At 54.7% G+C, this 25,440-nt stretch overlaps 10 protein-coding genes across 12 annotated transcripts; 6 read left to right on the top strand and 4 right to left on the bottom strand.

The window, feature by feature from the left end:
* Positions 1 to 6,722: 6,722 nt before the first annotated feature.
* On the top strand, positions 6,723 to 7,758 carry PV07_11932 (uncharacterized protein; the record flags this gene model as incomplete). Its single annotated transcript, XM_016399410.1, has 2 exons — positions 6,723 to 6,931; positions 7,044 to 7,758. The coding sequence occupies 2 exons, from the start codon at positions 6,723 to 6,725 to the stop codon at positions 7,756 to 7,758; spliced, it is 924 nt and encodes a 307-aa protein (XP_016243972.1).
* Positions 7,446 to 9,458, bottom strand: PV07_11931 (uncharacterized protein). Its single transcript, XM_016399409.1, has one exon. It carries the CDS (start codon positions 9,300 to 9,302, stop codon positions 7,860 to 7,862), a length of 1,443 nt encoding a protein of 480 aa, XP_016243971.1. The 5' UTR covers positions 9,303 to 9,458; the 3' UTR covers positions 7,446 to 7,859.
* Positions 9,459 to 9,748: 290 nt separating this feature from the next.
* On the top strand, positions 9,749 to 10,836 carry PV07_11930 (uncharacterized protein; the record flags this gene model as incomplete). The annotated part of the gene is made up of 2 exons (XM_016399408.1): positions 9,749 to 9,912; positions 9,975 to 10,836. 2 exons carry the CDS (start codon positions 9,749 to 9,751, stop codon positions 10,834 to 10,836), a joined length of 1,026 nt encoding a protein of 341 aa, XP_016243970.1.
* A 1,158-nt stretch (positions 10,837 to 11,994) lies between these two features.
* PV07_11929 (uncharacterized protein) lies at positions 11,995 to 12,515 on the top strand (the record flags this gene model as incomplete). Its single annotated transcript, XM_016399407.1, has 2 exons — positions 11,995 to 12,009; positions 12,063 to 12,515. 2 exons carry the CDS (start codon positions 11,995 to 11,997, stop codon positions 12,513 to 12,515), a joined length of 468 nt encoding a protein of 155 aa, XP_016243969.1.
* A 248-nt stretch (positions 12,516 to 12,763) lies between these two features.
* PV07_11928 (uncharacterized protein) lies at positions 12,764 to 14,428 on the bottom strand. The gene has a single exon (XM_016399406.1). The coding sequence runs from the start codon at positions 14,210 to 14,212 to the stop codon at positions 13,304 to 13,306; it is 909 nt and encodes a 302-aa protein (XP_016243968.1). The 5' UTR covers positions 14,213 to 14,428; the 3' UTR covers positions 12,764 to 13,303.
* On the bottom strand, positions 14,417 to 16,655 carry PV07_11927. 2 transcript variants are annotated; one of them, XM_016399405.1, is made up of 4 exons: positions 16,436 to 16,655; positions 15,630 to 15,719; positions 15,379 to 15,579; positions 14,417 to 15,322 (listed from the first exon to the last, which is right to left on the bottom strand). In XM_016399405.1, the coding sequence occupies exons 1-4, from the start codon at positions 16,478 to 16,480 to the stop codon at positions 14,693 to 14,695; spliced, it is 966 nt and encodes a 321-aa protein (XP_016243967.1). In that variant the 5' UTR covers positions 16,481 to 16,655; the 3' UTR covers positions 14,417 to 14,692. The 2 variants fall into 2 exon arrangements, with proteins under 2 accessions (XP_016243967.1, XP_016243966.1); XM_016399404.1 differs by having other exon boundaries at positions 15,630 to 16,655.
* Positions 16,656 to 16,750: 95 nt separating this feature from the next.
* On the top strand, positions 16,751 to 18,326 carry PV07_11926 (diphthine synthase). Its single transcript, XM_016399403.1, has 3 exons — positions 16,751 to 16,976; positions 17,062 to 17,195; positions 17,248 to 18,326. The coding sequence occupies exons 2-3, from the start codon at positions 17,113 to 17,115 to the stop codon at positions 17,843 to 17,845; spliced, it is 681 nt and encodes a 226-aa protein (XP_016243965.1). The 5' UTR covers positions 16,751 to 16,976; positions 17,062 to 17,112; the 3' UTR covers positions 17,846 to 18,326.
* Positions 18,327 to 18,423: 97 nt separating this feature from the next.
* On the top strand, positions 18,424 to 21,182 carry PV07_11925 (uncharacterized protein). Its single transcript, XM_016399402.1, has one exon. It carries the CDS (start codon positions 18,935 to 18,937, stop codon positions 20,135 to 20,137), a length of 1,203 nt encoding a protein of 400 aa, XP_016243964.1. The 5' UTR covers positions 18,424 to 18,934; the 3' UTR covers positions 20,138 to 21,182.
* PV07_11924 lies at positions 20,431 to 23,264 on the bottom strand. 2 transcript variants are annotated; one of them, XM_016399400.1, is made up of 7 exons: positions 22,915 to 23,264; positions 22,632 to 22,760; positions 22,575 to 22,580; positions 22,353 to 22,513; positions 21,997 to 22,076; positions 21,850 to 21,946; positions 20,431 to 21,796 (listed from the first exon to the last, which is right to left on the bottom strand). In XM_016399400.1, exons 1-7 carry the CDS (start codon positions 22,964 to 22,966, stop codon positions 21,404 to 21,406), a joined length of 918 nt encoding a protein of 305 aa, XP_016243962.1. In that variant the 5' UTR covers positions 22,967 to 23,264; the 3' UTR covers positions 20,431 to 21,403. The 2 variants fall into 2 exon arrangements, with proteins under 2 accessions (XP_016243962.1, XP_016243963.1); XM_016399401.1 differs by having other exon boundaries at positions 22,632 to 23,264.
* Positions 23,265 to 23,471: 207 nt separating this feature from the next.
* Positions 23,472 to 25,137, top strand: PV07_11923 (uncharacterized protein). The gene has a single exon (XM_016399399.1). It carries the CDS (start codon positions 23,552 to 23,554, stop codon positions 25,058 to 25,060), a length of 1,509 nt encoding a protein of 502 aa, XP_016243961.1. The 5' UTR covers positions 23,472 to 23,551; the 3' UTR covers positions 25,061 to 25,137.
* The last annotated feature ends 303 nt before the right edge of the window (positions 25,138 to 25,440 follow it).

The raw sequence follows: 25,440 nt of genomic DNA, 5'->3' as shown, positions 1-25,440 counted from the left end.
TCTACGGGGCAAACGTCGTCATTGTCAAGCAAAGCCGGGCTGTAGGCTCCCCAACACGCCGGGATCCATTCCCAGGGTCTGTATTGTAAGGCCTTAATGACCGAGGCAAGCGCCGACGGGCCAACCAGGCCCGTTGATACTACCACTGTCACCGTTCCCGTTGCAAAACGTGTGAGACGTGACGGCGCGTATGTACCTCTGTCTTCTCTCCCAATGCGTCCAAGATGAATCCCAGAACACCAGACTGACTGCCAGTCATTTCGGCCCAAAACAGCTGTGTGCGATGCCACGCCCATAAGATCAAATGCTCTCATGAAGTACCGTGCCGGAACTGTGTACAGACCAACCACGCCAATGAGTGCGTGTATCCCACCCGAGATCGGAAGATCCTGGTTCCTGAGAGGTCTGTCACCACCCCGATCCTCCTCCTTTCTCTGATCCTGAGTTGCGTCTGTAGTCAAATCAGGCGGCTTGAGCAGCAGAATGCGACACTTAGACGAGCGGTGCAAGAACAGTCCACAACCACAGCTGCTGGTCTCGCAGTAGCAGCAACAGTATTATCACCGTCTCCTAGCTCTTCTCGAGGTCCAAGCCATGAGAAAGCGTTGGAGGAGACAATGGATGCCGAGATTTCGAATCCACTGACTGAGGATCGGACGTGGTTTGTTCGTGATAATGCTTCATCGCAAGTGGCCTATATCGGTGAAGCTTCTTGTACGTCCTTTGGAACACGCCTGTATCAGTATCTCGACCGAAGCGCCCCTCCAGCACCCATCCCTCCGGCTCGGCTGGTCAGCGACAAGACGCTCTTTCAAAACATCTTCACCGAGTACAAATTGCCCGAACGCGCCCACGCCCATCTCCTCATTAGGGTGGCCATCCGTCTCGTGGGGCTGGACTATCATCTGATGATGCGAAAGCACATCCTGGACCAACTGGACAGTCTATACAAGGGCCATCTGAGCGTAGAACAAGACCCACTGCTGGCATGCCGCCTGTTTACAATCTTCGCCCTCGGTGAGTTGTACACCAACCGTGCAAAGGAGGACCAGAGGATAGAAAACGCACCCAACGTTCCCGGCCTCGGGTTTTTCCTGCAAGCTATGAGCCTCTTCCAAGAGATCCGGGAGGAGGCGACCATGTCGTACATCGAGGCCCTACTCCTGATTGTAAGCTCTCTGCCCGACCTTTGCACTTCCCCTGGGAAGCTTCCCAGACTTCGGACTGACATGTTTGCTACGAGTAGTCTCTTTACTCCCTCGCCCTGAACAGGGCCAACTCGGCCTACATTTACGCCGGGATTGCACTGCGGCTGGGCCTGACCCTTGGTCTTCACCACAACGTGCCCGACAATCAAATGTTCAGTCCGTTGGAGCGAGAACGTCGCATCCGCGTCTGGTGGACAGTCTACGTCTTCGATCGGAATTGGAGCTCCAAACTGGGCCACCCGATCAACATACGGGACGAGGACATCGATGTGGACCTGCCGTCCATGAACAACCTCACGAGCATGGAACGAGCCGAGTTCTCGGAGCCCGAGCATCTGGTGGCCAACGTGCAACTGGCCCGGATCACGGGCGACATCATGAACCACATCTACGTCAAAAACCGCCAGGAAAAGGCCTTCGTCCAGAGCGTGCAAATGGTCATGCGCAGATTGCGCACAATGGCGGAAACGCTGCCGAGCAGCATTCGATTGCAGCCAGACTCGTCTCGCGTGTATCCGGCAAGGCATGTGGCATCGCTCCATTTGTGCTTCAACCAGGTGCGTATAGCTAGACAAACCCTATTCCGTCCTGTCGTGTGGGATCCTTCTAACATTTTTGACGAGCGATAAAGTGCGTGATTTTGACGACACGCCCGATTCTGTTCCATTTGTTGAAGGCCAAGGTCAACCCGATTCTCGAAGGCCAGCCTGGACAATCGCCTCGACCCGTGTCGGCCATCACCACCGCTCTGGCCGATGCGTGTATCCATGCCGCCCAAAGCTCGAACCAAATCCTCAGTCAGCTCTGGGTGGACGGTTCCCTTGCCATCTTCGGCTTCTTTGATGCACAGTATCTGTTTTCGTCCACCCTGGTCCTGCTGATTGCCACCGTGCTGAGGCCCGACACGGCCGATGCTGAAGCAGTGGAGGCAGCCACTCATTTACTAAGATCCATGTCGGAGGACGGCAACCTGCCGGCATTCAGATATTACGGCCACCTGATGCAGTTGCGGAATGCGATAAGCGCTCTGCAAGGAAAGAGCCAGCAGGTGGAAAACGACACGACAGTGGCCCCCTGGCGGCTACGACAAGGTCCGACACTAGGTATAGACGCACCAGCACCGGTACCAGCACCAGCAGATAGTCTGCAACCGGAACCCACCATACCTGCTATCCCTGTTCTTGGAAACGACCTCACAGGCAATCCTCCAGCGACGAACGTGCTGGTTGCCGGATCTGCGCTGGACGACCCTTTCATCGAGAATTTCCTCTCCTACTCGGACTTCCCATGGCCCGCGACAGGAGAGGGTTTCGGTGTGGTTGCCGGGAACACCGTCTCTCCTCCACAGTGGGTGTTTGAATGGGACGCGCAGAACCAAGATCTGTATGCTGCGAGGGGTTCGAGGGAAGCTGGTTAACCTCCCTCCTCCAAGAAGCTCACCAACTCTGATAATGCCGCAAATTCTAAATGACAATATTGCCTCCATTATTCCAGTCTTGGTTATCGCGCCGAAACGGTTTTCGGGGGATGGCTCGACTGCTGCAGAAGGCCTCCTTGGGCCGAAGGGTATCCACCAACGTCGGTGTAAGACAGGCATAGCCCATCAAGGATTTTCTCTGAGGCCGGGAGCCCTGTGCCAACCAATCTTTCTGTGCGTTGTATATGTCCTGGTGCAGAAGGAATGCTCTCTGGTTCTCAGGATCATTCAAATCTGGTTGCCCAAGGATATCTGCCGGTTGAGAACTGGTCATGCTCACTGTCACTTGCAAAGGTTCGCCGTATGAAGTAGGTGTATTATGAATGTCGATTCTATCTTCATAGCTTGAGAAACGTTTTGTCAATCCACTTACGCCTGGAAAACAGATAGGACGTTGTCATGGAGAGGGCGCCAAGGAAGCTATCGAGCGGTGCATAGCATTCTACTCCAACTTATTCGTCCGTTACAGCAATCGACAATGGCCACAGGTGCGGGAGATTGCTGGTGAATTTGAGACTGAGATTGGTCGTCGGTGGCCCCGGTACTACGAGGAGATGAAAGGTGCGCATAAAGGCTTTTTGATCGAGCGGAAAAATGCCTCTTTCCATGGCACGGCCAATTCAGAGTCACTAAGCGCGTCTTCTGCGTGACCAGGTATTGCCGATGGAGCACAGGTCGACACTGTGGACGTCGTGGCACTCAATGTGCGGACGGAGATTGCATTTGGGCTGTTCAGCGACGGCTGTACGAGTCTCTCCTGGAATACTGAACACCATGCGTTCCTCGGCCAGAACTGGGATGTACGAATCTTTGCCCCATCTCCCTGCTAAGATTCCCACTGAGAATAATTCGAGATTCTGACCTTACACTTTCTTCTCTGACGTGGTCCGCAGTGGATGGAACTGCAAAAGGAAAACCTCGTTCAAATAAACATCATTCAGACCGATCTGCCCACGATCAAGATGATCACAGAAGCCGGCATCATTGGCAAGATTGGATTCAATTCCTGCGGCATGGGAGTCTGTCTCAACGCGATTCGGGCTGCAGGGATGGATCCCAAGCGTCTCCCCGTCCATCTCGGCCTGCGCCTGGCTTTGGAACAAACATCGGCCGCGGAAGCCGTCGCCATGCTGAAGGCACATGGCATGGCCAGCTCTGCGCACCTGCTGGTTGCAGACTCCACGTATGCTTGCGGACTGGAAGGCACCTCATCCACCATTGCAGAAATCCCCCCGGACGCGAATGGGCGCATCGTGCACACGAACCACCTCATCAAGGAACATCCGGGAGTCCACGAGCCGAAGTGGCTGGCTGACTCCGAGTTTCGGTTTCGACGCATGCAGACACTGATTGGGCGCCTGGAATCCCGCCCGAGAGACGACCCTCAGAGGCCGACCTGGGGGGAGTTTGCGGCACTGTTTGAGGACCAAGAAAAATGGCCGGCGGCCATATGTCGATCCCCCGACAAGGACTCGGGCAGCCTGAGCGCGACATTATTCAACATTGTCATGGATCTCAAGGCCAGACGCGCGGTGGTGAGAGTGGGAAGACCATCCGATGTGGACGAGACGATTGAGTTGGATTTCAGGTCCTCACCGTAGATAGAAGACAGACTTGAACGTCGACGACGGCTGCTTTCACCCATCGTAGGGGATTTCAGGAAATGAGCCAGTCGTCTTCATTGCCATATCTTGTGAGCTCGCAAGCCATCACCCTAGAATATTCTCTGAGTTCGAAATTGCTAGGGAGATGGCTGACTTGAGAGTCGGCAGACCGAGCCGGCTCATCGGCGTATAGAGCTCCTTTCGGCATCGGACCCATTTTTTTTATATCTTGCATTGTGGTTTCGGTCCAAGCGAGCTTTATCCGGATTTCCTAGTTTGGCCATAGGCCTGTGGGATATGTTGATAGGCGCTCCCTATCCAATTCCGCCTATCAAGGAGACAGGATCTCCTTACCCCGACCCCTCAATCTTGTGCATAGGCCGAGCAAGAGCGCCGTGTTGTCCACAGTGGCCGACAGAAGGACGCCAGCTATGTATCTGATGCGATATTTGCCCCGTTGCAGGACATGAAAATGCGCCCGATGAAGGTCAAAAGGTCATGTAACCCGCAAACACCTCGAAATCGAGGGCGACATCACAGCATCAGGCTCGACCGGCTTCGCTGATGGCGTCGACTCACTCCAACGGCACGATTACCGCCCAAGATGCCCTTCCCCAGCCGAATACGACGGGCGGCACGACCAAACCCACCGTGTTATGCATCAATTCTTCGGTGCGTGAGGTCGACGTCGCCCGCTGGGGGGAGATGCAAACCCGCTTCAACGTCCTCGAGTACGACTGCGCCACGGTCGACGAGTTCACCGCGCGGCTGAAGACGCCCGGCCACGCGTACACGCGGATCGACGCGCTGCTGTGGACGGGCTGGCTCAAGGCCGGGCCGTTTGCCGCGCAGACTGAGCAGCTCCTGCGCGGGGAGCCCCTGGAGCTGATGCCCCCGTCGCTCCGGCTGGTGTGCTGCTCCGGCCACGGCTACGACCACGCGGACGTGGCGCGCATGACGGAGCGCGGCATCGTCTACTGCAACACGCCCGACGCGTGCACCGAGGCGACGGCCAACGTGGGCCTAGCCCTGATCCTCAACGCGTTCCGCCACCTTTCCTTCGCGGAGCGGTGCGCTCGCACGCCCCAGACCGGCGGGTGGGAGCGGAGCCGCACGCTGGGCATGCGCGCGGTCGACCCCAAGGGCCAGGTGCTCGGGATCGTGGGCATGGGCGCGATAGGGCGCGCCATCGCCCAGAAAGCCGCCAGCGCGCTGGGTATGGAGATCCATTACCACAACCGCCGCCGGCTCGGCGAGCACGACGAGGTGGTGGCCGCCGGCCCGGGCGCCCGCGCCACATACCACGACACGTTGGACTCGCTGCTGAGCGTGGCCGACTGCCTGTGTCTGGCTTGCGGGTGCTCGCCGGAGATGGTGCACATGATCTCCGCGCCGCAATTCGACCGGGCGAAAGAGACGGGCCTGCGCATCGTGAACGTGGGACGGGGCGCCCTGATCGACGAGGGCGCCTTGATCGCGGCACTCGAGGCCGGCAAGGTGATCGGGCTCGGGCTCGACGTGCACGAGGACGAGCCCAATATCAATCCACGCCTGCTGGAGAACTACATGGTCACGGTGCTCCCTCACGTGGGGACTTGCAGCCGCACGAGCTGGGCCAATATCGAGAAGAGCCAGCTAGACGACCTGGAGGACTTCTTTTTTGGCAGCGGGATGCCGCCCACGGCAGTCAATGGAAAGCTCATCAAGAAGGCATAGAGAACCCGCGTGATTCATGATTGATTATCCCACATGTATCAGTTATTCGCTAGCTGGGCCTCGAGGATTGTTCTCTCGAGGCCACCGGGACCAAGCATGGCCGTATATCACAAAAAGATGAAAGGGAGAAAAAGGACAAGTCGAGTCTGGAAGTGACTAGTTCCGCTTTTGTGTAGTATATCTGCCCATACTCGAGTCTTCTTTTCTTTTGGCTTGGACACGGAAGATACGAAATTTAGCAAATGCATCCGCTAGTAGAATATAGACCTAGGCTCACTTCATATGTGCACGACCGGTCTGATGAGAAAACCCCGGTATCATGCTGAAACTAGGTCATCCCGTGCCCGCCCGTCGTCGGCCTATGTCTCCAAACTCCCGATATCCCCCTTTTCGTTCACTAGTAGACCTATCTTGCGTTATCGGCGAAGACAGGCATACGCCTTGCTGCGAGGATGATTATGAAAGCCGTGGAAGACCTCCCCTTTTGCTGGGGCAACCTGTGTTGTCAGGACAATCAGTTGCTTTGTTTCTTTCGCGCCAGAACATGAAGCGTGTTCTCGTGGGCTATGGGATCGACTTGGACGCAATCAGTGGATGGTATGCTCTTCCTTCTCCATGGCCATGATTCGTTGTTTAATGCCTTTTCACACCCCCGCCCCCCCTTTTCCTCCTTTATTGTGCAAGAAAATCCTCTCTGGGTGGCAACTGACATAGTGGATGTCGCCCTCTAGGATCAACACGAGAAATGGATCACCGGCGTCACCGACGGATGTCTCCCGAGGCGTGTTTGGGGCAACCTTTGGCACAGATCGGCTGTTGAGGCTATGGGAGAAGTACAACATCAAGACCACATGGTTCGTCCCTGCCCACACGGCCGTCTCTTTTCCGGATGCTGTACGGCGAGTCCGAGACTCTGGACATGAGATGTGAGAGGAATTCCCCGGGGGGAAAAGTTCACGGATACCTCCCCCCAAAAAGGCTGGCATTTTGCTTTTGTATCTTCTGGCTTGCTTACACGTGGAGGAGCCAATGAAACAGAGCACTCCACGGCTGGACGCACGAGTACGTGACGACCCTCAGCGAGGACCAGCAGCGCGAAGTCCTCCGAGAATCGATCAAGGTCATCACCGAGGTGGCCGGACGGCGGCCGAAGGGGTGGACGGCGCCGGGATTCGAGGCCTCGCGCCAGACCGTCCAGCTGCTCGAGGAGTTCGGGCTCGAGTACGACCACAGCTTCATGTACCACGACTCGCAGCCGTACTGGCTGCCGTACGTGCCCACCTGGAAGGAGACGAGCATGGCGTCGCGGGGGGACGGCGATCGGGGCACGCCCGCCGCGACGCCCGCGGACTGGATGGTGGGCATGTCGGCGCTCCAGCCCAGCTCGGTCGTGGAGATCCCGGCCAACTGGCACCTGGACGACTGGCCGCCGTTCCAGCTGAACCTGAAGCAGGCGAGCACGCACGGCTTCGTCGACCCCTCCGTCGTCGAGCGCCTGTGGAAGGACCAGTTCGACTTCTACTACCGCGAGTACGACCAGTTCATCTTCCCCATCTCCATTCACCCGCAGGTCAGCGGCAAGGCGCAGGTGATCCTGATGCACGAGAGGCTCATCGACTACATCAACGCCCATGCTGGCGTGGAGTGGTGTACATTCGAAGAGATGGCTCGCGAGTTCCGAGAGGGCACTCTGCCTGGGGTCACCATCACCGGCGGCCTCAATCCACCCTACTCCTTTGGAGCTGATCCCTAGTTGTCGGTAAATCTATCAGAAAGCACATAGTACGGAGAGTGAGCAAGTTGCAGGCCTCAACGTCCATGTCCCTCGTCAGATAGGTGCCAATAGGGAGAAATTTATACATTTTGTTGCTCGTCCCTGTGGATAATGCTCTGGTGGTCTGGTGGGCCAGTCTTCTCGTCCGTCGTTTGTTGGCCCTCGCTTTCCTTTTGCCCACCATCTTCATCTCCTGCACCATCCTTCCAACCGACAGGGACACCATCATCAGTAAATCTCGCCCATTCGAACAACCCACATCCCTCGCCACCACTCGGCTTATTTCCAACCTGGCACATCCACATATATCTTCCCCGATTAGCTCTCTGTTTCTGTACTGTTTTTAGCACACAAGGGACCCCACATTTGCACTTTGGAGTGTGTTTGGGGCGAAATTCTTCTCGATACCATCTGTAGGTAATGTTGATGCGTTTGTTACCGGCGATAGCATGCGGCGTGACTGTTAGGGCCGGTGCGATGCTGTGTTTCCATTCCTCTTGCATCTCGGCATGCATCACGAGGAGAGAATTGTGCGGGAGGTGGATTGCGATTTGGCCCGACACGTCCGCTGCGGAAGAAGTGCTTCCAGACTTGTCATTTTCATTGCGATCGTCCTTGGGCACGATTTTTCGAACGCGAAACTCCCTAGCCACTCCGAGACTCAAGCTCCCTATGATGGCCCGGGGTCCAAGATAGGAGAGTTGGTCCGAGTGATAGCCCACATGTTGCGCGCCACCGTCATAGCAATTGACGAAGGCGGCGTTGGGCTTCCAGATCTGGGGCGACTGGTATTTTAGTTTTTTCCCGTCAGGATAAAAGTCGCGGATCCGAATGGCAATCTCCTCGTTTACGGCATCACGAACAAGACCGCTGACTTGCTTCATGACAGGGAGAATCTGCCTGACGTCGCCAAGATCATTGCCGTTGTAGTAATACTCGCTTCTCTGCCGTTCCACATCTGCTAGGCTGTCGACGTAGAAACAGGCTGTGTGCGGGGATTTGACGACATTGTCAAATATCTTGAATTGGATGGAGTCGTAGCTGGGAACTTCGGCAAGGAGCTCTTCCAGAAGGGCGTTTGCAAGGTCGGAGGGCAGGAAATTGTGGATTATGGAACAGGGTGTGTGGTTTGCGATATCTTGAGGTGTGTACAGGTGCAAAGTTTTGCCCTTTCTAGTCAGCGGTTGTTGTCCTGATGACTTTGACGGACTCTTGTTCTCTGACGCATATGGCAGACCAGTCTGCATACTAGCACCTGTCATCCGACGTTTCGGTGGCGGAGAGGGATCCATTGCTGGAGCCGCGAGGGCTTTGATCGCAGCGTCCACGGAGCCGTCACAGCCGAGCAGGACTTCGAGCAAGTCATCCTGAGACCTGTGTGGGTGCAGAGACGAAAGAATAGCCAGTTTGACATCGGTCGATTCCTCGTCTTCATCGATCTGTGGTATAGGGTCAACCCTGGTTGCAAGGTCGCTCTGCGGCGCAGACACGCGACGTCGTTTGCGCAAGATGAACGTGTCCATGGTCGCTGTGTCCGCGACTGGGAGCCATCGTCCAGAGTTGAGGTCCGGGGCAACTCTTGAAGTGTTGTTTACAAGTCGCAGCCTGCCGGGGCCAAGTCACAAACATTGCCCAAACAAATGAAACTCTTAGTAAACTCCAATACGCGCGGTGTGCAATGACGATGGCAATAGCAACAGCAGCGGCGGCGGGGAGAAACCTCGGCCCGCATCGAAAATCGACCTGTCCGCCTGAGCATCCCGCGGTCTTCTGTTACTTGCGCTTCACATTTTTACTCCCCAGTCACCAATAACCTGCCTCTTGATTGCGTTGAATTCATCTCCCTCAAGAGGTCTGCGGGTAAATGCCAACCTTGGCCTTGGTTTGGACATTGACCCCATCAGAACAGTCGCAGACCGGGCATGATGAGTGACTGTTCACCTCCGCGACCAGAGCTCCAGTATCAGTCATGCTAGAATTCCGCACACAAGGCTTTCAGGGCTACGCAGTCAAGTATTCTCCCTTCTTTGACAATCGCATAGCGGTCGCAGCAGCAGCAAATTATGGTCTTGTGGGAAACGGACGGCTGTATGCACTGGAGCTGACAGCTCAAGGCATTGTGCCTCTGAAAGTGTACGGAATTTCGACTCGTGATTTCCAGAGAAGAGAACTATCCGTGCTAACCGGTTGAACAGCTATCCTACGCAAGATGCACTCTACGATGTAACACACTCCGAAGCCCATAGCTCCCATCTCCTCACTGCTTCCGGCGACGGCTCATTAAGACTCTACGACACCTCCCTTGCTCCAGAATTCCCAATTGCCAAATTTGAAGAACATTCGCGGGAAGCCTTCTCATGCAGCTGGAACCTCACATCGAAGGCAACTTTTGCCTCCTCGTCCTGGGATGGGACAGTAAAGATATGGAGTCCGGAGCGGCAGCAGAGCCTGCTCACGTTACCCACCCATTCCTGCACGTACAGCGTCCAGTGGAGTCCTCATACCGATGGGATGCTGAGCGCAGTGTGCTCCGATAGTCACCTACGGGTATGGGATTTGAGAACACCTGCCAGTGCTAGTAACCACCTCATATTGCAAATCCCTATTCATGCGGCCCCGCTGTCCGCCGGCGCCGGGGTTGGGAAGATCCAGCCAACTTTCCCACCTGCTGAGGCTCTCACTCACGATTGGAACAAGTATCGAGGCACAGTCGTCGCCACTGCCGGGGTTGACCGAATCATTCGAACATTTGATATCCGTCAACCCAAGGGCCCACTTCACATGTTACAGGGACACGGATATGCGGTGCGGAAGGTCGCATGGAGCCCACACCTTCCCGATCTCCTACTCAGCGCCAGCTACGATATGACTTGTCGTGTCTGGACGGACGGAGGGGAGCAGGGAGGTCCTGCCAGGGAGCTTGGGAGTATGGGTCGTCATACCGAGTTCGTGACTGGCGTGGATTGGTGCTTGTTCGGCAGTGAAGGGTGGGCGGCCAGCTGTGGTTGGGACGAACTTCTCTGTGTCTGGGATGTGCGAACAGTCATGCGTCCTTGATATGAGACGCGCATCACGCTGCGGACGGTGTGTGCTTGATTCTGGAGTTGTCATTGGATTGATTTTCACCACAGGGATCACCGTCAGAATTGGTTAAGAAGGAACTCGTCCTACTCGTACGCGTACAACAGAACGAAGCAAGACACCCCCCGGCTACTGCTGTCAACAACAGCTCGAAGTGGATATGACAGATATCAAAATCTGAAACTCTTATGCATCATGGCTGATCCGACCCGGAAACAAGCTTCATCGCCGACTTATGTTACATCTTGCCACTTGAACAAGGCTTTCAAGCGAATCGACCTATTCATTTGGCAGACGCAGGAGGGAACGAGAGGATGGAGAACAAGGATTGCCGTTGCAGTTTAGTCTCGAGCGTCCAATCTCTTTTTCCTCGCTCGTCGCCAATGTCTCCAGCCAATCAGCCTGCCAAGACCTTCTCGAAGTCATGGATGCTGTCGATCGCCGGCGCCTCGTCAACTTTCCTTTTTCCTTTCGTGCTCGACTTCTACACCTTGATAGGTGCCGGCAAGAAACCCCCAAATGGGTCACGGCTATCGCTGAGGCGATGTCCGCCCATTGCTTGTTCACACTTCCCGGCCCTCGACCGTCTTGTTCTGCACTCCCCACGCTCGTGCAGGCGCCGGTCTGGGGAAATCTCTCAATGTGACCACTGAGGTTCCGCGTATCGAATCCTCCGGGTACCTGCCTTAGCAGGAGCAGGGCTGCAGCCTGATCTTTGTTGATCATTCCCTGTTGGCATCCTGGTCGGCCGAGGTAAGCCAACCACTATTGACGGGCATATCGCATGTTGCAAGGTCCACGTTCTCCTTTGCGGCTTGATGCGGGTGCAGAATGATTGTTGAAGGATCATGTGGACTCTTGTTTGTGTTACAAAACCTGCATGTCGACGGGTGGGGTCCGATAACATGAAGACTCGGAGTGCAACTCGAATACTACTTAAAGGTATAACGAGACGCTTGTTCGACGAAGCTGAGGAGGCAAAGGACGGCCATCGATGAGCTGGTAGCAGGACGATTCAAAGCCAACACCGTTCAGCCTCGTAGCCTCGCTATCCATTGTTCAACACCGCTTCTGACATCATTTAATCATATCCTACGAACACAACACCACGCGCTTCCAAGCACCCTCATCGCAATGCAGCTCCCAAAGGTTCGAAGATACAGCCATTGATGTCTTCGTCTCATCGTCTAATCTACCTTCAGGTCTTAGCCAGCATTCTCTTTGCTCTCGCCCCGGTTCTTGCTCTCCCACCAGCGCTCTCCTCCAGCAAACAGCCTGCTTCGCCGTCTCTGTGGCCTAGGGAATTCAACCCCTTCACGAAACGCCAGTCCTGCGCCGAAACATGCGGCGACGTGTGCTACTATCAGTCGACCATTGACGCTGCCGTCTCCAAGGGCTACTCCCTCTACCAAGACGGACAGACTGAGGGATCCGACGATTATCCCCACCAATACAACAACTACGAGGGATTCAACTTTCCTGTAGATGGGCCGTACTACGAGTTCCCCATCATGGACGATTTCAAGGTTTATGACGGTGGATCTCCAGGGCCCGATCGCGTCATCTTTAACGCAGACGGCGACTATGCAGGAGTCATTACACACACGGGTGCCAGTGGTGATGATTTCGTCGCTTGTGCTGGGGACAACCCGTAAGCGTCTGTTTTGCGAGGACGGTGCCCAAGCCATGGTCGAGCAATTCGGCTACGAGGTTGTGAGTCTACATAGGGATGCGTTCGAAGGAGTTGAAATCGGGGGTTGCCAGGATTGACACGATATGCGAGCACAAATGACGCTACAATATACCTACCTGGCTTCCCTCGTTGCATATTTTCTTGTTCTCCGACGTAGGCGAATGGCATTGGCACTGTCCTGGCTGATCTGGCGACTGAAGAGAAGGTAGAAGGGCATATCAAGTTGTGTATTGTGCTCGAAGTCACGGCTGGTTCATTACTGCGTGTCTATAAAGACGAATAGAAACCCATCCACTATCTATCATGTCTGATGTCCCCATATGCTTTATGCTTGTTCCTCGCACGGCCCATGCAGATATCGCAGAATCGAAGAGCAACTTGACGAGGAGGGAGTCCATGAGAGTCGAGGTGCAGCCTTCATCCATCCTTGGACTTTCGTCTCTGGTATCATTCCACGTTCCATTTCTCACCACATTACCACATTTCTCGTGTTCTCATGGCATCATGTCATCTGGTCAGCAGCCGTTCTGGCACGGTCTCGCCGGAGAACGAGACGGACACTGTGTTCGCGTCCCGCCTCAAGCCCACGAGCGTCGCCATTCCGTCGACAGAGGGAACGCCTGCGCTTCTTTCCTCCACGAGACGGGCCCTGACCTCCCGCGACGCGACGACGAGAACCGTGCGCTTATTTCGCACAGCCAAGCCAGGCCCAATACCTCTCATTCCAAGCGCCCCTTGTTGTACCCGGCTTCACTTCTCGCCCAACCGATTCTCCACGCCCTCGCGCACCTTCTTCCTCACATCGGCCAGCTCCTCCTTGCTGGCGTCGTACCTGACATTGCCGGCCTGGTTGAAGGGGTTCTCGTCCGAGCGCTCAAACTCCTTCTTGATGAGCTCGATCTTCTGGTTGCGGCGCAGGCCGGGCCGCTCCTGGTCGATCTCGGGCAGCCGCCTCTCCTCGTACGCCTTGTACGCGGCCGGGAAGCGGCGCTCCGGGTGGCGGTCGAGCCTCATGTCGTTGGCCGAGCCCGTGGTCAGGGAGAGGGCGTCGAGCGCGTTGTCGATGCCCGACGCGTTCAGCGCCCGTTCCTTCCCGTTGCTCGACTCGCCGCTGCCGCCGTCGTCGAGCTGCGCCAGGTCCAGCGTGCCCCGGCTCTTCTTCTCGGCCGTCTTCTTGTTCGCCCCCTTGGGCTTGTCGCGCATTCCTTTCTCTTCCTGGGCCAGCAGCGCCTCTCGCTCGGCCTTCTTCGCCGCCTGCTCGGCCGCCTTGGCCGCCGCGGCCTGCTTCTTCGACGTGTCCTTGGCCCCTTGTTGCCATTTCTCCTCGTCGCGGGCTGCCGCTACGGCGTCCGCAGCGGCTTGCTTCTGCGCTGCGGCCTCGGCCTTGCGCGCGTTCCCCGCGACTTTCTTGGTGTTTTCGCCCTTTCTTTTTGGCGCCATTGTTGTGGTTGTTGTTGCTTGCCCTGTCGGCGCACCCCTGCTGCTCGTGCTAGCCGGGGTGTTTGTAAAATTCCCCTCGAGGAGGGGGCGGGGTAGAGGGGCCGGTGCCGGCGCTCTGGAGTCGAGGTAGGCTTTGGCGGTGATGTAGCTGGTGATGTTGACGATCACGAAAATGCGGATGAACTGTGTGGGAGAGAAGATGAACGGGTTATGAGGCATATAACAAATGGGAAATGTGGGCGAGTCCAGCTCGCTAGATCTGTTTCGATTTGTTGGAGAACAATAGGCCAGCGCGGTTATGACTCCGACCTTTGTGGTGGCCTTGGGCACCTTTCTCACATGCTCACTCACTTTAATATCGCCTGTCACCTTTTGCTCTGCTGTGTGGCCATCATTAGGTACATTATATGCCTCGTAAATGCGGCATGATGTAATAGAGCACGACTTGAAAGTTTCTTTTGCACGCTGTTGCTCCAGAGCCCCTTGCTTTCGGACAGCGTACAGAGATTTGGAGTAGTGGTAGACTCCAAGGGATTTTCGCTGGTATCGATATATCCTTACAAAAGCCTCGCTATCCTGTCACGCCAGGCCTGACGCACACCAGGAGGGTATCGTATCTGGATATGCTCCTAAACTCCTAACCCGCTCACTTCCATTGCACTTGTTGCAGACATGACCAGGACGCCGTCGCTCGAACCCTCAAATCAACCTCAATGGTGTCCGCATCCCAGCGTAGCCTTGTCTCATGAACTTGTACTTGTTCGGCACGGTCTGCAGTCTCCGGAACGCCTCTCGAACATGCTTAGGCTCGATCGGTGTCCGGCCTTCCTCCGGCATCTCAAACAGCGTGCACCCTTCCCTCTTACGTTTCTTCGACGTGTCCTGGTCGCCTCTGCCGCCATTCAATTTGTTGTTAGCTAGGTCTTCGGCGGCTTTGACCTTCAAGGCTTCCTCCGTGAGAGTCTGCACGATCTCGAACGTCAAGAAGCCGAGAATATCGACTGCATCGTCATTCGGTCTGTTGTCAATGATCGTACCAAAGCCCGCCCATTCACGGAAGCGTTTGCCCTTGCGGAATGTGAAGCTGGCTTGACGACAGTCAGACCAGTAGACATATTCGTCCTTCGTCATGTTCTTGGTGCGTTCGTCGGCGGAGGCCAGTCGAGCGAGGGTTGCTTCGTTCTGCTCCTCTTCCTCTTCGTCTTCTTCATCGTCTCTTTCCGGAACTTGCTCAGCGTAGAACGATTGGATTTCCCAGGGCAAGAGGAGTTTGGCTTTCTTGGTCGCGGTGGTCTTTTGTGGAGCCGATGGATTGACACCTCCGGAGGCCTATTGGGGTCATTCAGTCATCTCTCAACGGCGCGACGTGGTTCACAGGTAGTTACCTCGTCGAAATCGCCAACTTCAGCAGCGTCACCGCCACCCTTGTCATCAGAGTCCTTCACATTCTTGCGGACGTCCTTCCAAGACAGGAAGGTCTTGAGTCTGGAGACTTTGGCTCTGTCGTGGCGAATCTGAAAGATGAGGTCGGCAATTGAAATGGACTTTGAGCCTCGGCGGTTTGCGAGTGCAGTTGCTTGTGTCAGCTGTTTGGTAGGTTAGCAAGAGTGTAGAAAACGGTCCGAGAATGCCTCACCATTTCAATAACTTGCTCTCTCACAATTTCTTCGATCATCCAGGTTGTCTCTGCGCTTGGTTCGGCTGTTTCACCACTCACGAACATCATCTGTCCAATCCAATATATTAGTCTCTGCTTGAAGTCTTCTTGGCTTTCATAGTCATCGTCATCCCCAATGTCGGAAGAAGGTACGGCGCCCGATCCAGAGTCCTCGTTGGGGGGCTCCCTGCTTTCTTGCGGCTGCTGTAGGGCATTTCCAAGGATAAGAGCTTGGTGAACGCCTTTTTGGAGATCCCCAACTCCGCGATTCGCCATAGTTCGAGGGGATTCAGGTCCTGCTCAAGGCTGAAAGTGCGCAGGGGTATTTTCTTGCTCGCGTTCACCGCTAGGATTGGTAGGACGTGGTTCTCAGAAAATCAGATGAGATTGTTTGTCATCCAGTTCTGCAGCATTGGGGTTGGGCAGTTGGACGCGTTTCAGGCAAACTTCGTGGAGTACGCTTCTCTGCCACCATGAAGTGAAATCAAAGCGATGCCTCGGGGGATGTGACGGGCGCCCGTCGTGGACATGTGTGCAGTGAATCGTCTCTTGCCCAGATGTTCTGGTTTAGGTCCATGGTCCTCACGTCTTCCCAAGACGGCCGGTAGTAGTGGTGATGGCGATATGGAATCGTGTCCAGCCAGATATTGACTCGCAGGAGGGATTCTGCTTCAAACATCCTTCCAACTTCTTCGTTCGGGTGTCCAAAGAGATGGATTGGCGGCATCTCCAGCGGTCCGATACTACCTTGGAATAAAATGACATAGCAGATAAAAGATGCTCACCTGCTGGATCTCCTGTCGGTATTTAGCTGGCCTCTCACCCGCCATCTTGATTCCTAGACCTGCCCCGTCAAGCTTGTCTGTCCTGCGATCCGCCTGGTTTCGTTTGGTTTATGTGCACGAGGTGGCAACAATGATCGCAATCCTCCTGGCTAGCCAACCTGCGATGTTATCTGGATGGACTAAGAGCTAGATGATGAATGAACGATGACGGGTCTGATCATCTCAGATGGACACTGCGAGTTGGAAGTGACAATAATCCCCGAGCCTTTCTCCGAAGTGGCTCCGCGCTCCATCACCAATAATTGTTTCTTCCCGCGCCAATTCAACTTATTGTGCTTCGCAAACCATTCTTTCATGTTGCTTCTGTCACATCACTTCACGCCGGAACTCGGTACAATAGGCCAACATGCTTTACCTTGTCGGTCTCGGCCTCGCCGATGAGACAGATATCACTGTCAAGGGACTGGAGATAGTGAAGCACGCAGAAAGAGTCTACCTTGAAGCATACACCAGCATTCTTCACGTTGGGAAGGATAAGTTGGTATGATAAGACACCTATACCCTCTGTTACTTTCCCTTCTGACTACTTCGTCGCATATCTTGCTGACATGGCTCTTCTCTGACAGTCAAGGTAGGAGTCATTCTATGGACGGCCCGTGAATGTAGCGGACCGCGAAATGGTCGAATCCTCTAGCGACGAGATCCTGGAAGGGGCGGACAAGGCAGACATTGCGTTTCTGGTTGTTGGCGATCCATTCGGGTAGGGTGACCTCCAACACCACAATCGGCCCCTCTTCTGATGCGTCTTGCAGGGCGACAACTCACACAGATCTCGTCCTTCGGGCCCAGGAGCTCTCCATCCCCGTCAAATCCATTCCCAATGCCTCCATTCTCAATGCCATCGGTGCAACCGGCTTACAGCTCTATAACTTTGGCCAGACCGTCTCCATGGTCTTCTTTACCGAGAACTGGAAACCGGCCAGCTTCTACGACCGCATCCGAGAAAATGCCTCCATTGGCTTGCACACCTTAATGCTACTGGATATCAAGGTGAAAGAGCAGTCACTCGAGAATATGGCAAGAGGAAGAAAGATTTACGAGCCTCCACGCTACATGACTGTGATGCAGTGTGCCCAGCAAATGCTGGAAATAGAGGATGAGAAGAAAGAGAACGTCTATGCAGCAGACAGTCTAGCCATCGGCTGCGCCAGAGTCGGTGCAGATGATCAACAATTTGCCTGCGGAACACTGAAAGAGCTATGTGATGTTGACTTGGGCGCTCCGCTCCACAGCCTCGTGCTTCTCGGAAGAAGAGCGCATGAGTTGGAGAAGGACTACATTAAGAAATTTGCGGTAAACCCAGAGACCTTCGAGCAGAGTTGGAAGAAGTACCATGGCAGGAACCATTGAATTCATCTCGTGGGTGCTGAATGCCAGACGAGTGAAGTGGACAGACTTTTGCAAGTAAAAGAGAGGCATGAGGCGGACTCGGGGCTGCATTGGCTAAGAGCACCTGCTAGAAGCGAGTACTGGGCCCTTTCAGGTCTGCTAGGACGCAATCTTGACGTCTCAGCTGGCTGGTTTCGAGCTGCGTTGTTTCTGCTTCATTTGCCGAATGTGGACGAGAGGATATATGAGCCAACCATGAACCCGAGGCTGGACTGGTCGCTGACGAGGACACAATTGATATTGAGGCAAGTTGAACTTCGCCTGGTGGTCAGATCCTGCATCAACGGGCGTCTATCTCAGACAGGTCAGTAGAATGAGGACGCGTAGGAAATGTGAAGATTGCCTGAATCGAGCCAGACGGAGTCGTGGGCATTGTCTAGACTCATCTCTATTGGACCCCTCTGTCAATTCGCTTGATGGCGAGGCTGAGAATAAGGAGGAGGGGGAAAAAGCTGTGGTGCGGCAAGTAGCACAGCTTAGCACGTGGCGGAAGCCCGATGAAGTCCTTTGTCCGATCCCATCGACCCTGGCAAATTTCTCGTAAATCTTGCACATTTAGCCCCAGCGTTGGCGGGCTGCTGCAGCTCTCGGGTTGTACAGTGCAGCCACCTCGTGCGACACAGATTTCGCGTCCTTCCCTGCGCTGCAAACCATCATTGTGAGAGGACGAGGGAAGGAGAAAAACCCGCTTGCGCCGTACAGCAGCAGCCTGCATTTTGTTTTCGCTCACCCCCAAAAAACTGGTTTGAACCATGCCTGTACATCGACGACTACTACTACTACTACTCAACATGCTGGCATATCCACATTTACGTGTATATGTCTAAGCTGCACCTCGTTTGCCTTTCAGCCGAAAAAAAGTACAAAAACAAAGAGAGCTATCTTCGCGGGGGGCTTGGCCTCTCTGTATCGATTTCCACGGCCGCCCGAATCCCACGCATTCCATAGCTACACCTTCCTGCCGAGCACATAGACCAGCGTTTCCAGAGGGCTGCCATTTAGCAGCAAGTGAGATTTATTTGCATCTCAGTGGGGAAAAAAAGGAAAGAAATGCCCGTCTACCTAGTCCATGGCTTCCGCTGGCCGCGCGAAGGCTTCTCGGGCATCCGCGTGCACGCGGTCCTGCACAACCTCGACGACTGCAGCGTCGAATACATCCAGAACGCCAACTCGCGCGAAGAGATCCTCCGCTCCTTTCGCGAAATATACCCGGACATCATGAAGGAGCTCGACCACACCGATTCGAACCCGGCGTCGACGAGAAGATTGGAGTTTATCGAACAATACAATCCGGACGACATAGAAGGGCCTTACGCGGTGAGCCAGCCCTACGCCTTTGTGGGGGACAAGGTCGTGGTGATCGCGGCGGGACCGGGGATGGGGTTGACCGGGCCTGGGGTGGCGCAGGCGAAAGCATACCACCATGTCCCGACGGAGGCAGACTCTGGCCCAAATTCGCAGAAGAAACAACGCGCCACGACGCTGCCCATGTCCAAACCGGCGCCCTTCAACTCGCCTGCGGATACCACGGCGCTGAGTGTCAATCTAGACGAGGTTGTCGCCGATGGGCCGGGACTCACGAATAAAGCGTGGGAAGCGCTGGCAGATCTGAGAGACAAGATCGCGGAGGGGGAGAAGATCGGATGGTGGGTCGTCTACAACGGTGACCCGGAACGGTCGTTCGATGACATAGAAGACGAGGAGGACGAGCAAGAGGACGAAGAGATGGAAGACGTGGTGGAGGAAGACGAAGACGATGAAACGAAAACGGTCGGTGCTGTTGCCTCTCCCACGTCACCCCCTCCTCCAGCTGCTGCTGCCGCCGCCACTCCAGCTTCTGCTTCTACTGCTTCGACGAGAGGTCACCGTCCCACGCCCAGCGACTCCCTTCCCATTCCCACGTCCACCATGACGAGCTATCAACAGCCCACTTCGCCTGTAGCGCCCATGCTCGCCCAACCACCACATATCGCGACTCAACTACAGCAGCAATCACAGCCACAACCCCAATCTCAACACCAAGAAGGAGGCTCACCCGGCTTGACTGCCCTTCCCGTCCGACCTACGCCCCCTTCATCAATAATAGGAGGACCCGGGACGCGACCAACCACAGCACCCGCTGCGTCGGAGACCAGCAGGGGCAAACAGAAGGAAAAGGAAAAGGAAAAGGACCTCCCAGAAGAACAGGCCAGGGCCAAGGACGCCGCCAAGTCACAGGGCTTGAGGAAGAAATTCTTTGGAAGAAGGACGTGAATGTTTTGTTCATGAAGATGATGACTCTGACGATGCCCACGATACCACCGCATTATGCAAGAAGCTCGAAAAATTCAATAGACCAAAAATGATGGACCCCATGAAACACAAACACTCCATTTGGGAGACAGACTACCATCTATATCATAACTTTCGGACTCTGACGAAAAAGCTGCCATTGCGCTGGTCATTCCGGATGCCTGCAAATTACAATGGCGGGGCGAGGAGTCGCTGCCACCAGCAGGATAAAAATCCAGGTTGCTCGCATAGAACCAACACTGCAAGCTGTCCGGCTACAATGATGGGAGTCATCATTTATCATGTTTGACGCTGCAGGATCAGGACGAAATCCTGCCACGTGTGTCACAGGCCAGCGGCCATGGCAAGAAGTGCCTTCAAGCGTGAATGAATGTCCTTAGGACTACGAAGTGTCGAGATCGAGCAAGACAGAGGTGGTTGCTTCGCCCAGGAGGCGAAACACAGTGCGAACTTACCCAGTCCCTGACAATGGATCGTCCGGCTTCTAGAATCTTGGACGACGAATTCAAAGGAAATTTGCAACAGACCAAGGAGCTTTCCTCCAGCTGCAAAGCATGGTAATGACAGGTGCCTAATGGGGATCGGGAGCCTGGGATCCTCTCAACCACACGCCTTTAGAGCCAGATGGAGCAAGTCGATTACCTCGCGGAAGCTTGGAGACGTACGGACAAGAACTTGGGAGATTCAGAGGTTAGCCGGAGGACACGTAGACCATGAACTGATATGTTTCCCAATTGATGGCCAGCTCCAAACCAGTGCTGGGAAAAACAAGGTTGAGAGTGGCAAGATGCTTTGGTCCGTTTTAGAGCCACGCAGGAGACGTCCAGACTATGACCTTGAAGAGTTTGAAGTTCTCTCGGGAATCAAAAATGCTTTTGTATGTCGTACCTCTGTCATGAGGGCCCGCAACAGTAAAGGATGTCCTGCCCGTTACAGAAGAGTCCATGCAGAGAAGTTGAACCAATCCGGCTTTGAGATCCTTTCCATAGAGCAAGCACTGAAGTTGCAACTGAAAACACCGAAACAAAAATGTTGTGACAATCCTTCGTGCAGCGGCCGTCCGGATTCGCCAAAGACAGAACAAGCGATCACCCGTGGCTTACAAACTTTCCTGTGGCGCCTGCTTAGTTATGGCCTCATCCGTTTATCGAAGCGAGAACACCGAACTGCTTGTTCTGGCCTTCCCTGAGTCTGAGTGGTTAGTCGTTAGAGATCCTCGGAATGCCTCTAATATCGTCGGTCGTCATAGCCACCATAGCCGCCTGAATAGCCATAGCGTGGAGGGCTTCGGGGCCGACCATACGGGTCACCACCTCGCGCATATGGATCTCCATAGCCGCGAATAGGTGGTGGTGGCGGTCCGCGAGGGTCATATGGGTCAGGATCGTATCTCCTCGGTGGTGGTGGTCCGTAGTCCCGTGGTGGAGTGCGCCTTCCATAGCCTCGGTCGTAGTAGTCATCAATAGGTGGGCGACGTCCAGGCGAGCGCTCACGATAGCCTCGCGGGCTCCATCCTCGTGGAGGAGGGCCACGGCGATCGTAGTCATCCGCGGGTCCGTATCGGCCTCTGGGCGGGGATCTCTGTCGGTAACTGCGATTGTCCGGTCTTTCCTCCTGGATCTAGCCCCGTCGGTTAGGACACCTTGCGAGCAACCATTGCAAGTAATACATACATCGAGTGTGCAGTGGACAGTCGCTCCCTTAAATGTCTGTCCATCTAGCTTCTCCACAGCAGTCTTGAGATCGGAAGAGGTTTCGAACTCCACGAACCTTGGGGAAATGGTGAGCAGATGCAGGAAGAGAAAGAATATTGAAATTACCCTTTGCCATCGCGGTCACGACCAGTCTCAGAGTATACGACGTCCAATTGGCCCGAGCTCCGCGCGAAGTCCTTGAGGTCCTGGAAACTGGTGAGCAGGTTTCTCCGTACTTAGGGGAGGCCGAGTGTGGAGGGATGCGGCGAGGTACAAAGCCGAATGAGGTCGGCCCGATCAGCCAAGGTATAGAGGGCCGTCAAGCTCGAGACTCGACTTCTTCGAACATGCGCACGCATAATGAGATGTCTGCCAGATCCAAGTACAAAGGCACCAAGAATCGAGATAGATGGAAATCTCCTAGGCAATGCCTCCTCCAGAGGCACGATTGTGCGAAGGTGTAGCAGAATGGGAATTCTAACCTGCCAACTAGTATCCGGCTGCAGTCCAGTAATCTGCATGCGATAGATGGTGCGACGTGGCCGAGGGACGTTGCGATCCGAAGGACCAGCAAAATCATCTTTCCGGCGTGGGCCTCGAGCAAACTGCACAGTGAGACGCTCGCCCTTGAACATGGTTCCGTCTGTAGTCCGTGTCAGGAAAAGCCTTGGGAGACGAGGATAGCAGGGAGAGGTAGGTCATACGGAACGCTGTGAGAAAGTTAGCGCATTTGAACCGTTCTCTGTGCAAAGAGGACTTACCTGGAACAACATCTCTCGCATCCATGGCGTCCTCGTATTCAATAAAACCAAAGCCGTTCATGAGCTTGATCTCTTTAATAGAGCCGGTGCCATGATTGCCAAAGTGCTCCTCAATGTCCTGTTTGGTGACTGGAAGGGAGAAACTGAGAGTCAGCGACTGGCGCAGTCCCGGCACAAGTGGTGAGCGGGTCCAGGAGTCAACATTCAGGGTTCAGCTACCCTCCAAGCAAGCAATATTGTCCAGGGAGACCAAAAGAGGGAGAACGGATAAAGGTGAGCATACTGTTGCGCGCAAGATTGCCCAGATAGAGCCGGGTAGACGAAACGTCCGCCATGGTGGACTGGAGCCTGCAAAGAAGTCCGGACGACGATCCAGGTAAGTCGCGACTGTGATTCAGTGGTCAAGAGCCGCGGGAGAGACCTAGTTCGCAGGCAGGACACAAGCCCAGGCGTAGAAATGAGGCGGAGGTGATAGAGCCTGGCAGGGACACGGGAACCAACAAGTGGCCTGGAGTGCCAGGGCCGAAGGTGTGATAGTAGTCGAAGGGCCACAAGGGATGTGATGCGAAAAGAGGAGAAGATTCAGAAGGTGATAGACATGCACCCAGGATGCGGCCGTGAAGAAGGTGGAAGATGGCAGGCAGAAAGTGGGAACGTCGCGTCTTGCTGCACCCTTTGAGCTTTGCCTCACTTCGAGATGGCGCCAAGCCCGTCCACCAGCACCAGCCATGCGGGCAGCGATGGTGATTCATGGTCCATGGCTTCGTGGCTGCGCCCACCGCCATCACTTACACCCTCCACCAGCCAATCGCTTCTTTCCCCTGCAGCATTCCTCTCACCCTCCTTCTCGTCCTCCTCACCAGCGCCATCCACTATTCCCATCGAGTTTGCCTTTGCCGCTCGAGGCCTCTCCAGCTCCCATGTCCGAATACGGAGACGGCACCTTCTGGCGTTCTATAGCAGATCGGCTGCAGCATTGCGGCCCAGATGACCCTATTCACAAATGTTTCCCAGACAGCATGGGCAAGAGCATCCTCGATCAAACTGACGAACTCTTCAGCCTGGCGGACCAAAAGCTCCATACTTTTCCCTTCAAGGATGTCCAGCCCTGTTGGTTCCGCCTCTACACTGATGCCAGTATCGTTAAAGTGTTGAAATTGCTTGGCCTCACCTCTCCAGCCCTGGAAGATTCGAGGCTATCTGAGTCCCTGAAAATCCATCTCGACGAGATTGTGTCCATACTAGACATGTCGTTAATCATGGCTGGAGGCCTGGGACGAGAACAGATGATTCACAATATCTTGGCCAGATTACAAGCTGCCAGTGTAAGTGATGAGGAAGACAAGGGACGTCCACGAAAGAGAAGGCGAGTCAACGGTAACTCTGGGTCCGGTGAACTTCCCAACGACCTCCTATCTGCAGACAGCGTCTCTATACCTACCATTGAATTTCCTGTAATGCATATGGATCGGCCAAGCCTCACAAAGTTCTCCCATCACATTCATCAGACACGGAAACCTGCGGTCCTGACAAATACCATAAATCATTGGCCAGCTCTCGAGAAATGGCAGCGTACTTCCTTTTGGCTCGACGCCACCATTGGCGGCCGACGCCTCGTCCCGATCGAAGTTGGGCGGAGCTACACTGACGACGATTGGAGCCAGAAGATTGTGCCCTTCAAAGACTTTCTAAGTCTCTACTTATTGCAGTCGTCGGATGATGGATCTAGCAAAGTTCCTAGCAGTAACATCCAGACAGGCTATTTAGCGCAGCACGATCTTTTCAAACAGATTCCAGCTCTTCGAAACGACATTGCAACCCCAGACTATTGCTACCTGGATGCTCCGCCCGCTGAACCCAACACGCCAGTGGCCTTGAGCAAGGCAAGAGAGGGAGTGAAGAAGACAAGTCATCCTAAGACCATCCCTACATTCCCCGGGCCGTCCGACAATGACGATGTTGATGATCTGGGACCTGACAACGACGTCCAGACTAATATCTGGTTTGGCCCTGCATGGACGATCTCACCACTCCATCACGATCCGTACCACAATATCCTGTGCCAGGTTGTCGGCAGAAAATACGTGAGACTCTATTCGCCACAACACAGCAAAGTATTACTGCCTAGACGTGAAGACGAGCCTGCTCCTCATGTATTCTCTACCGGAAAAGCAGACGGTACGAATGTTGCTGTAAATGATGGAGAGCAGCGCAGTGAAACAATTGACATGTCAAACACTTCGCAAGTTGATATCGCCGCCATGGAATTGTCTCCCCTCGAAGACTGGGACGAGGTTTACCCCGGGATTAGTCAGGTACCCTACGTCGAGTGTATTCTCGAGGCTGGCCAGGCGCTCTATATACCTATCGGGTGGTGGCACTATGTGCGGAGCAGTTCGATGGGAATATCTGTGAGCTTTTGGTGGTGATCAGCCAAGGAAAGCAAGACCATTACATGACACAGTTCCATCGGACGATGATCGGGCTTTACCCAGCTGTCGATTTGTGCCAACGGACTGGGGGCACAGACCCGCCCACGCGCACAATGAAGGGGGTAGCCTCCAGCCTATCTTTGACCGAATCCGCCACCACTGGGCTGTATCGTTGATGATTTCCTCCGTTATTGTTGGTCGCCGCTGGGCAGGATGGGCAAAAGCACACGTGGTGAGCATGCAGGTCAATCTTGGATATCCAGAAGTTGGAAAGTGCCTTTTCTCCCTCGTGATAAAGTTGGATGACGAAGGGGAATCAATGGAGCACCTCGCGTGCTCATCCCTCAAAAGGGATCGTCTCTCCGGGGCTTGACAGG

This window comes from Cladophialophora immunda (assembly GCF_000835495.1).
Source record: "Cladophialophora immunda strain CBS 83496 unplaced genomic scaffold supercont1.7, whole genome shotgun sequence".
NCBI lineage: Eukaryota > Fungi > Ascomycota > Eurotiomycetes > Chaetothyriales > Herpotrichiellaceae > Cladophialophora > Cladophialophora immunda.
This window is presented reverse-complemented; position numbering and strand designations above follow the sequence as displayed.